The sequence below is a fragment of the Micromesistius poutassou genome (genome assembly GCF_964030765.1).
Source record: "Micromesistius poutassou genome assembly, contig: SCAFFOLD_5041, whole genome shotgun sequence".
In the NCBI taxonomy this organism is placed as follows: domain Eukaryota; kingdom Metazoa; phylum Chordata; class Actinopteri; order Gadiformes; family Gadidae; genus Micromesistius; species Micromesistius poutassou.
Window position 1 is genome coordinate 1 of NW_028177268.1, and position 12500 is coordinate 12500.

At 50.1% G+C, this 12500-nt stretch overlaps 1 protein-coding gene across 1 annotated transcript in view; it reads right to left on the bottom strand.

Moving 5' to 3' along the window:
• Positions 1-2109: 2109 nt before the first annotated feature.
• The window catches only part of LOC311376624 (serine/threonine-protein kinase 4-like), a 15707-nt gene continuing 5316 nt past the window's right edge, over positions 2110-12500 (bottom strand). The window contains exons 9-11 of the mRNA XM_084491145.1: positions 8089-8281; positions 5276-5409; positions 2110-2848 (exon numbers count right to left, since the gene is read on the bottom strand). Coding sequence (XP_084347271.1) covers positions 2690-2848; positions 5276-5409; positions 8089-8281 — 486 coding nt within the window. The 3' untranslated portion in view covers positions 2110-2689. The remainder of the gene's footprint in view (positions 2849-5275; positions 5410-8088; positions 8282-12500) is intronic.

The window sequence follows — 12500 nt, forward strand, 5'->3', positions numbered from 1 at the left end:
GGGTTATAGTTAGGTATTGAACCCAGAATCTAATAAATAAAAAAAATAAAAAATAGCAGCATGTATATAACTTTGAATAACAGTTAAACTGTTAACACTGTATTATGACCAACATCTAGCGATGAAGAGGAGGGATAAGAGCTGCAGGATGAAGGTGAATAACACGTTAAAGGGCGAGACACTTCACTCAACAGACTTTTTACCATCCGTTTATTACCATAAAATACTTTTGTTCTTTTCAGAAATACAGCATGTGACAACCAACCAAAACAGGAAAATAAATCAATAAAAACAAAACCAATATGGGAGATCTGTTGAAGGCCCCGTGCAGCTCTACTGCTGGGCAGAAGACTCCGAACAACCCTTCACCGTCTGTGTTTAAACAGTCAATACTACCGTCTAATTGAGACACATTACAATTTATATTTAAATGTTGAAAGGTTAGTTTTCATCATTCTTGGTTCCAGTTCTCTGGGTCGTTACATGATCATATTTGACCAGTGGGTTGATCAGCAGGGCGGCTTGCGGTGTGTGTTTGTTACGGGAAGCCAAAAGGGACACAGCCCGTAACATTGGACCCCTTCACATTGGAAGCGGTTTGTCTACATGGCTCATTAACATCCAGTGATCGCTACTAAATTGAATAAGTTATTTCTATGAATTATTGTCATTACAGCATCTTCACAGACACAAAATCCAGCATGAAATTGAATAACAAAAATACAACATAATTGCGACAAAGACATTAAAATAAATCACACTCCAACTGATATGTTCAACATTTGTTCAGAAAACCACAAAGAAAATTTGTTTGAGGCAACACAGCAATGATTTTGATCAGAGTTTACACGGTAACATTGAAGAGCAGGAAAACAGAAACTAAAAGTTCAAACGAGAATAAGCCGAAATAAAGACGCCTGACCTTCTGACCTTTCCACTCTGTCAATGCCAAAAGCAGGAAACTAAATGAAGGCATAACGTTGGTTGGTCCTTACTACAGTCAGCAATGTTCTTCTAATCAATAATGGTCCCTAATGTCCTTAATATTCATAGAAATATTCCTAACCTGAGCTTGGCTATTACCTGAGTATTTAGTTTAAATGCAGACTCAAAATATGAACTTTGTTTGTTAGCAACAGTAACTAGGTGGAACATTATTCCTATGTTCCTTATTAATCTGTATTTACGTGACCAATTCAGAATCCCTGTAGAATGTTTGAGGACAAACTCAAACACACTTCCATGTTTCATGATAGCACTTGTTTCGAGGAGCTGGCACACAGAGAGGGTCGGGGTCAAGACTAGACACCTATAACCCCAACGACCCCCTCTTGAATGAATATTGGAAGTTTGTATTTGGCAGAATACAAAAAAAACGAACTGCAAAAAGTGTGGAACCTGAAAGCAGAGAAAGACATGAGCTAGCAGCTAACACCTAGCAGCTAACATCTCAGCTCGCTAACCTAGTAGCTAACCTTTTAGCAGCTAACACTAGTGGGTAACATCTTAGCGGCTAACATGTAAGCACTTGGGTGGTGTGCCAGAGACAAGCGATGAATGATAAAGAAGCCAGTCCCTTATTTATAACATCACCTCTACAGGAAGCACTCACAGCTCCGACCGGGTGGAAGAGTTTCAAAGACTTCAACATGGGTCAAATCAAATCTGAGCTCCTCATTGGTTGAAATTCACCACCGTTCCATTCCTGCATGTAAACATCGTGAAGGAAAAAGAAGGTCCAAACTATTTAAAAAAAAGAAGAATAGCGGCAGTGTGTAAAATACACCAAGCAGCAGAGAGCAGGAATGTGAAAGCATCGTTAGACTGAGAGGCTGCTGAGCCTCGTTAGACTGAGAGGCTGCTGAGCCTCGTTAGACTGAGAGGCTGCTGAGCCTCGTTAGACTGAGAGGCTGCTGAGCCGCGACCCCACAACAACATCCAGCAGTTTGACGCCAAAGAGACGCGGAGACGTTGCTGTGACCTCATCGTGTTCGGAGTTCTACAGAACTGCAGTACTGTGTAGGTTATCTAGTACACACACACACACACACACACACACACACACACACACACACACACACACACACACACACACACACACACACACACACACACACACACACACACACACACACACACACACACACACACACACACACACACACACACACACACACGTCTTTGGTGCTTGCTGAGAGCGACCAAGCAGAACCAGGTGTTTGTGGCTCCAGGTGGCAGTGCGACTATTGACCAGATCTCAGTCATTTTGTGGTTCAGGATATTCCCTGGATCCCACAACTGACAACACAGGGATGTGAAGCCAGGCTGGTGGTCTGCAGACGACATCACAACCAGAGAACACATGGAGTCTGTTTGGGGAGGGGAGAGAGGAGAGGAGAGGAGTGAGAGGGGAGGAGAGGAGTGAGAGGGGAGGAGAGGAGAGGAGAGGAGTGAGAGGGGAGGAGAGGAGAGGAGAGGAGTGAGAGGGGAGGAGAGGGGAGGAGAGGAGTGAGAGGGGAGGGGAGACATGGGAGAGGAGAAGAGTTGAGGGTAGAAGGGAGGCAGGGGAAGACGGAAAGAGGAAAGGAGAGGAGAGAGGCAAAGACGGGAGGGGAGAGGAAGGGAGGAAGGTAGGGGAAAGGAAAGGGGCTGAGAGAGGAGAGGACAGGTGGAGGAGGAGGAGGTGTGTTCAGAAGTTGTGCTGGGGTCGTTTCTTGGCCTGTATGGCGTCCAGGATGGGTTGTCTCTTGGCCTGGTACCTCTGGTGGATCTCCTCAATCTCCTGCTCCATCTGGGGGTCCAGGGAGGCCAGCCGCGCCCGGAGCTCCTCCACGCTCCACGACCGCATCTGCCCCCACGACCCCAAACACACCACAGGGTACCCTTAGTGGTTAGAACCCACTGCATTTAAATAGGGCACTCAAAGCCATTTACATAGCCACTTTTTAGGAGAGATGAGACTTTATCCTCGTCAGACAGTAAAAGACTTTAACTTGAACATCCACTAGCAGTGGTAGCCCCTACCTCCCACTGGCCTCACAGTGGTGAGGTGGAACCAGTCAGAGCCCAGTGGTAGCCCCTACCTCCCACTGGCCTCACAGTGGTGAGGTGGAACCAGTCAGAGCCCAGTGGTAGCCCCTACCTCCCACTGGCCTCACAGTGGTGAGGTGGAACCAGTCAGAGCCCAGTGGTAGCCCCTACCTCCCACTGGCCTCACAGTGGTGAGGTGGAACCAGTCAGAGCCCAGTGGTAGCCCCTACCTCCCACTGGCCTCACAGTGGTGAGGTGGAACCAGTCAGAGCCCAGTGGTAGCCCCTACCTCCCACTGGCCTCACAGTGGTGAGGTGGAACCAGTCAGAGCCCAGGGGAGCTAGAGCCAGCAGGGCGCCACGGGGGCTTTAATGACCACCACTGCTTGGTTTCCAGAGAAACCACGTTAAGGTGTGGCTGATTAGACTCTTACAACGTTTGAACAATTATATCAGCTGAGCCACTCTTTCACTCTTTTCCCCATAAAATCTAACATAAGCAAATCTAGTATGCCTGATCTACACTGATTATTTATTTATTTATTTATATGCCTGATCCACACTGATTATTTATTTATTTATTTATTTATATGCCTGATCCACACTGATTATTTATTTATTTATTTATTATATGCCTGATCCATACTGATTATTCCTGTTTGAACCAAAAGGTCAGAGTGGAGCTGATAGCATTTCAGTAGCCTTGGCGATATGGCTGAAAACTGTATCACGATATAAGTGTTTCATATCGGTCGATATCGATAATTATTGATCATTTTTATGACCTATTTAAAATAATAACCAGGAGAAAAATATAAAAGTAAACTGTTTTATTTTAAACTTAACCTTCCCCTGATTGTAGGCAGACAGGGAAAAGGAATGTCAACACAACCATGGAAAACTCAAATAAATAAATAAATAATAAACATAAGTCTCAATGAAAACTTAACAATTATCAATTATAAAGTGCTCAAAAACACAACCTCTGGTTCAAAGCGGAGCTAGACTCTTTAACCTCTGGTTCAAAGCGGAGCTAGACTCTTTAACCTCTGGTTCAAAGCGGAGCTAGACTCTTTAACCTCTGGTTCAAAGCGGAGCTAGACTCTTTAACCTCTGGTTCAAAGCGGAGCTAGACTCTTTAACCTCTGGTTCAAAGCGGAGCTAGACTCTTTAACCTCTGGTTCAAAGCGGAGCTAGACTCTTTGCGCCGTTAACTTCCAACGAGGAAAAAAATTATCAAAACGTTCTATTGAACGCATTTTGTATTGATATTGATTACGCCTCTCTCACAACACATATGGTTATCGTTTTAGGGCCCAGCCCTACACTAGGCTATCAATCGGCTCAATAGGATCTGGATGGTTCTAGCTGAACCCCCAGGAGACCACGCTATCTGTTAGCAGTTACCAGCAGTAGCGCTATTTATTACCCCAGATCAATGATGCTAAAATAAGACCCAGGACGCTGCTACGCTTTAGCATAACCAACAGAGACACAAGAGGTGAACACTGGAGATCCGGAGCAAGTGGGTTAGAGTACAGAGGCCATGTAGGAGCAGGAGGGGTTAGTTATCTACTGATTCTGAACCAATATAAACTACTGTCGGAACATCAAGCTCTCTTCGTGTCCTTATTCACAGTTAGAATAAACAACGGGCAGCATGCTGTTGACATGTGAGCAGCCTTAGCAGCATGTTAGCGTGCCAACGGTCCAGATAGCATCACCCCTTTAGCACGCTAACACATGCTAGCGAACAAGCTGGTTGACGAGCAGCACCTGACTGCTGCGGTTCAGCCAGAGGTCAAGGGACTCGGTGACCTTTCACACACGGTCAGATGGGGTCCAAACCCTGACCCTAACCCTAACCCTGACCCAAACCCTAACCCTAACCCTGACCCTAACCCTAACAGTGACCCTAACCCTGACCCTAACCCTAACCCTGACCCAAACCCTAACCCAAACCCTGACCCTGTCCCTAACCCTGACCCTAACCCTGACCCTAACCCTACTAACCCTGACCCTAACCCTGACCCTGTCCCTAACCCTGACCCTAACCCTGACCCTAACCCTACTAACCCTGACCCTAACCCTGACCCTAACCCTACTAACCCTGACCCTAACCCTACCATGGAAATAATGACATGCCCGCAAGTGCACACACCTACACACACAGACACGCACAATAATACAATCACAAGCACACATGCACTCAATATCACACAAAGACACCCCTCCTGCTGACTCACCACCTCCAGGTCTCCGTCAGGGGGGAGTTTGTGGTTGTCTGAGTCCCCTCCTCCTCCCTTGTTGGCTTCTCTCTCCTTCTGTTCAAAGTATTCCAGGAAGGCGGGCTTGGCTGGCTGCAGAGTCTCCCCTCGCCCTGGAACACACACATTATACACACGCAGAACATTTACACACACCTGGTTTGAACACATACCTTGTTTTTACAAATACACACGCGCCTTGTTATACTGTAACATCCACACGTGTTAAAGTTTGATCTGATAATCAGCCCATATGCGCAAACAATGAGGTTGGATAATGACATCATCTCCCCCGCACACTGCCAACAAGGCTCTCAGTGAATTGGATGCATCAACTTTATTTATAATGTCCACTCTTCCTCCTGTAATGTTTAAATACGATGAATCAACAGTTTTTGTATCGTATATCCCCTCTTATTCTGCACCGTGTCAAGATCAAATCATTCAGACCATGAAGGATAACCTTTTGAAGCTGTTTGACCCTACCTGCTTCTTAAGGACATCTATTTGAAGCCACCTTAAGTTTACTCCGATAAAGACATCTGCGTCTCAAAGTACTGTTCCTCATAACTATCAAATTTCAGATTTCTGTCGCACTGAAACAAGGGTGCAGTGTGTGTGCATGAGTGTGCGTGTGTGCGTGTGCGTGTGCGTGTGCGTGTGTGTGTCTGTGTGTCGGGGCAACAGCCAGGGTACTGCGGTGGAGAAGAGCAGAGAGCCGCTGTGCTGTGGCGGGGGGCCGGGGGCCACAGCGGGGGACTGGGGCCCACAGCCAGCTCAACAACCTGATGCATAGCTTTAAGATGCAACTTCGGCTCCAGTGGCTCACAGCTAGACTAGCACGTAGCCTTGGGAGATGCTATTAAGATTAATTAAGAATCAGATGTTAACCAACTCTAACCTAATACTGAAATTTAACCTTCTCTGAATTAATACCTAAACTTAATAAGCTCTAAACTTTACCATCTCTAAAGTAATAACTAAACTTAACCATCTCTAACTTAAACTTACCAATCCCTACACCTAACATTTTCCAAATTGATCACTAAAGTGAAACATTTTGAGGTGAGGGTACAATGCAATGCAATTGTTGCTCTTTCCATCTACTTTTACCATCATTTTGAATACAGATCCTTGGTTGTTTAACCATAGAAGCGTTATTGTTCCTTAGCTCAATACATCTATGGAGAAACTAACAGACGGCGAGGGATACAGATCTCTACTGGGGGCAGGGATCGAACCTGGACCTTTACAGAGCGCTCCCATGGCCTCCTGTGACCTTTACTGCCTCGACATGCTGCGTCCTTCAAACCACTTCCTTTCACCCCGTCGTCATATGACCTCTGACCTCCATTGGAGACCTTAAGACTCATTATATCATACTGCCCAGATGTCTTCATTAAATATATCATTTCAGGATATTGCCCAGAGGAAGAGATGATTCAGTGTTGGCTATAGCTGGACCCTGAAACTCAACACTGTTTGTTGACTAAAGGAAACACAGACTGAAACATGTTCAGTCTGTTCCTTCATATATACCTTCATATCCTTCATATATACTATACTACATACAGTACTGTGGTACTGTATGTAGTATAGTATATACTATGTAGAATACTAAATCAATGTTAATATATTGTAACAATAGCATGAGAAGCACTGTGGCAGTTTCAAACACAACGATGTCACCCCATAATTAATATTCAAACAATTTAACGATTAATTACTGAACAATGACCAAAACAGCAATATCATTCCTATACTTCAGAAACAGAATTGCGTCATTGCAACGTGTGGTCACGATGTACACGCCCAATCAGTACATGACCTCCACTCAGACCTGCCACTCCTCCGCACACAAATACACGTACATGTGCACACACATGCACTACTGTGGCAATGCTAATGTGATGCTCAGGGACGTGGGTTGTGCTAATGTAGAGCTAACCATATCAGACTCAATCCATACTAACACAGTAACACCTAGCACAGGAAGGCACAGAGTGTGTGTGTGTGTGTGTGTGTGTGTGTGTGTGTGTGTGTGTGTGTGTGTGTGTGTGTGTGTGTGTGTGTGTGTGTGTGTGTGTGTGTGTGTGTGTGTGTGTGTGTGAGACAAGCCTAGGAAATCTCCAATGAGCAGTGGCATTATTTCCACTATGGACGTAGGGCCAAACCTTTACTGTATCTCTTTACTGTATCTCTCCGCAGACACAAGGGAGAGTTTACTCTAAGGAACATTCAAGTCACAACATCTCCTAATCCAACCTGATCTAATCTCATCTGAATCCCACACTCCCAATGTAAACTAATTGTAAACCAACATAATCCCAAGGCAAATTTATTTTGAAACTCTTAATCCAATATATATAAGAACACACTTGGAGAGCATTCTCTTCCCATTTGTTCAACCCTTAAGCCAAAGTACAGTATATTTCACTTATTTGCTTCACTTTGCTTGAAATAGATGAAAGAATCATGAAATGAGACTATAAAGAATATAAAGAATATAAAGAACATGCAAACATCCTGGGACCGATACACCTCCCCCATCCCATGGCCAGGAATCAACTCAGTCACATGACCTTTGAGTTAACTACAAAACATAAACAACTGTGTCAACAAGACACACACACAGGTTACCCTTACTGGCAAGTAACACAATGTTATGTATATTGATCTCATAAACATATCAATAAATATATAACGATAAATACAATTAGACTATCAAGCTCTCCTTGAGGGAATGCTGCTGTACGACAGCACCCTCTGGTGGGGCAGCGGTAGTGTCTTACTCTTAATGGTTCCGTCCCCCTCCTCCTCCTCTTCATCAGAGTTGATCACCATGGTCCCCAGCGAGGACACCATGGTGCCGGTGTCCGGCTCCCCTCGGGTCCCGGGGTAGGGCCCCGTGCCCCCCAGACGGATGGTGTCGCTGCCCTCCGACCCCGCCAGCACCATGGTCCCCAGGTCCACCTCGTCCTCCTCCTGCAACGCACACGCATGACTGGACCATCGTAGGGAGAGACCAACGCACGACTGGACCATCGTAGGGAGAGGCCAACGCACGACTGGACCATCGTAGGGAGAGGCCAACGCACGACTGGACCATCGTAGGGACTAGGGAGTGGCCAACGCACGACTGGACCATCGTAGGGACTAGGGAGTGGCCAACGCACGACTGGACCATCGTAGGGAGAGGCCAACGCACGACTGGACCATCGTAGGGACTAGGGAGTGGCCAACACATGACTGGACCATCGTAGGGACTAGGGAGTGGCCAACACATGACTGGACCATCGTAGGGAGAGGCCAACGCACGACTGGACCATCGTAGGGAGAGGCCAACACATGACTGGACCATCGTAGGGAGAGGCCAACGCACGACTGGACCATCGTAGGGAGAGGCCAACTCATGACTGGACCATCGTAGGGAGTGGCCAACACATGACTGGACCATCGTAGGGACTAGGGAGTGGCCAACACATGACTGGACCATCGTAGGGAGAGGCCAACGCACGACTGGACCATCGTAGGGACTAGGGAGTGGCCAACACATGACTGGACCATCGTAGGGACTAGGGAGTGGCCAACACATGACTGGACCATCGTAGGGAGAGGCCAACGCACGACTGGACCATCGTAGGGAGAGGCCAACGCACGACTGGACCATCGTAGGGACTAGGGAGTGGCCAACACATGACTGGACCATCGTAGGGACTAGGGAGTGGCCAACACATGACTGGACCATCGTAGGGAGAGGCCAACGCACGACTGGACCATCGTAGGGAGAGGCCAACACATGACTGGACCATCGTAGGGAGAGGCCAACGCACGACTGGACCATCGTAGGGAGAGGCCAACTCATGACTGGACCATCGTAGGGAGTGGCCAACACATGACTGGACCATCGTAGGGACTAGGGAGTGGCCAACACATGACTGGACCATCGTAGGGAGAGGCCAACGCACGACTGGACCATCGTAGGGAGAGGCCAACGCACGACTGGACCATCGTAGGGACTAGGGAGTGGCCAACACATGACTGGACCATCGTAGGGAGAGGCCAACGCACGACTGGACCATCGTAGGGACTAGGGAGTGGCCAACACATGACTGGACCATCGTAGGGACTAGGGAGTGGCCAACACATGACTGGACCATCGTAGGGAGAGGCCAACGCACGACTGGACCATCGTAGGGAGAGGCCAACGCACGACTGGACCATCGTAGGGACTAGGGAGTGGCCAACACATGACTGGACCATCGTAGGGAGAGGCCAACACACGACTGGACCATCGTAGGGACTAGGGAGTGGCCAACACATGACTGGACCATCGTAGGGAGAGGCCAACGCACGACTGGACCATCGTAGGGAGAGGCCAACGCACGACTGGACCATCGTAGGGAGAGGCCAACGCACGACTGGACCATCGTAGGGACTAGGGAGTGGCCAACACATGACTGGACCATCGTAGGGACTAGGGAGTGGCCAACACATGACTGGACCATCGTAGGGAGAGGCCAACGCACGACTGGACCATCGTAGGGAGAGGCCAACGCACGACTGGACCATCGTAGGGACTAGGGAGTGGCCAACACATGACTGGACCATCGTAGGGAGAGGCCAACGCACGACTGGACCATCGTAGGGACTAGGGAGCGGCCAACACATAACTGGACCATCGTAGGGAGAGGCCAACGCACGACTGGACCATCGTAGGGAGAGGCCAACGCACGACTGGACCATCGTAGGGAGAGGCCAACGCACAACTGGACCATCGTAGGGACTAGGGAGTGGCCAACACATGACTGGACCATCGTAGGGACTAGGGAGTGGCCAACACATGACTGGACCATCGTACGGAGAGGCCAACGCACGACTGGACCATCGTAGGGAGAGGCCAACGCACGACTGGACCATCGTAGGGACTAGGGAGTGGCCAACACATGACTGGACCATCGTAGGGAGAGGCCAACGCACGACTGGACCATCGTAGGGACTAGGGAGTGGCCAACACATGACTGGACCATCGTAGGGAGAGGCCAACGCACGACTGGACCATTGTAGGGACTAGGGAGTGGCCAACACATGACTGGACCATCGTAGGGACTAGGGAGTGGCCAACACATGACTGGACCATCGTAGGGAGAGGCCAACGCACGACTGGACCATCGTAGGGAGAGGCCAACACATGACTGGACCATCGTAGGGAGAGGCCAACACATGACTGGACCATCGTAGGGAGAGGCCAACGCACGACTGGACCATCGTAGGGACTAGGGAGTGGCCAACACATGACTGGACCATCGTAGGGACTAGGGAGTGGCCAACACATGACTGGACCATCGTAGGGAGAGGCCAACGCACGACTGGACCATCGTAGGGAGAGGCCAACGCACGACTGGACCATCGTAGGGACTAGGGAGTGGCCAACACATGACTGGACCATCGTAGGGAGAGGCCAACGCACGACTGGACCATCATAGGGACTAGGGAGTGGCCAACACATGACTGGACCATCGTAGGGAGAGGCCAACGCACGACTGGACCATCGTAGGGACTAGGGAGTGGCCAACACATGACTGGACCATCGTAGGGACTAGGGAGTGGCCAACACATGACTGGACCATCGTAGGGAGAGGCCAACGCACGACTGGACCATCGTAGGGAGAGGCCAACACATGACTGGACCATCGTAGGGAGAGGCCAACGCACGACTGGACCATCGTAGGGAGAGGCCAACGCTGTGACTGGACCATCGTAGGGAGCGGCCAACGCATGACTGGACCATCGTAGGGAGAGGCCAACGCACGACTGGACCATCGTAGGGAGAGGCCAACGCTGTGACTGGACCATCGTAGGGAGAGGCCAACACATGACTGGACCATCGTAGAGAGAGGCCAACACATGACTGGACCATCGTAGGGAGAGGCCAACGCACGACTGGACCATCGTAGGGAGAGGCCAACGCTGTGACTGGACCATCGTAGGGACTAGGGAGTGGCCAACACATGACTGGACCATCGTAGGGAGAGGCCAACGCACGACTGGACCATCGTAGGGAGAGGCCAACGCATGACTGGACCATCGTAGGGAGAGGCCAACGCACGACTGGACCATCGTAGGGACTAGGGAGTGGCCAACACATGACTGGACCATCGTAGGGACTAGTGAGTGGCCAACACATGACTGGACCATCGTAGGGAGAGGCCAACGCACGACTGGACCATCGTAGGGAGAGGCCAACGCACGACTGGACCATCGTAGGGACTAGGGAGTGGCCAACACATGACTGGACCATCGTAGGGAGAGGCCAACGTACGACTGGACCATCGTAGGGACTAGGGAGTGGCCAACACATGACTGGACCATCATAGGGAGAGGCCAACGCACGACTGGACCATCGTAGGGACTAGGGAGTGGCCAACACATGACTGGATCATCGTAGGGAGAGGCCAACGCACGACTGGACCATCGTAGGGAGAGGCCAACACATGACTGGACCATCGTAGGGAGAGGCCAACACATGACTGGACCATCGTAGGGAGAGGCCAACACACGACTGGACCATCGTAGGGAGAGGCCAACGCACAACTGGACCATCGTAGGGAGAGGCCAACGCACGACTGGACCATCGTAGGGAGAGGCCAACGCACGACTGGACCATCGTAGGGAGAGGCCAACGCTGTGACTGGACCATCGTAGGGAGAGGCCAACACATGACTGGACCATCGTAGAGAGAGGCCAACGCATGACTGGACCATCGTAGGGAGAGGCCAACGCATGACTGGACCATCGTAGGGAGAGGCCAACGCACGACTGGACCATCGTAGGGAGAGGCCAACGCTGTGACTGGACCATCATAGGGAGCAGCCAACGCATGACTGGACCATCGTAGAGAGAGGCCAACACTGTGACTGGACCATCGTAGGGAGCAGCCAACGCATGACTGGACCATCGTAGAGAGAGGCCAACGCATGACTGGACCATCGTAGGGAGAGGCCAACGCTGTGACTGTGTTCTAATCAGCGGACGGAGCCGGTGTGGTGTCAATGAGGGGGTGGGGGGGGGTCCGGTGTGGTGTCAATGAGGGGGTGGGGGGGGTCCGGTGTGGTGTCAATGAGGGGGTGGGGGGGGGGTCCGGTGTGGTGTCAATGAGGGGGTGGAGGGGAGTCCGGTGTGGTGTCAATGAGGGGGTGGGGGG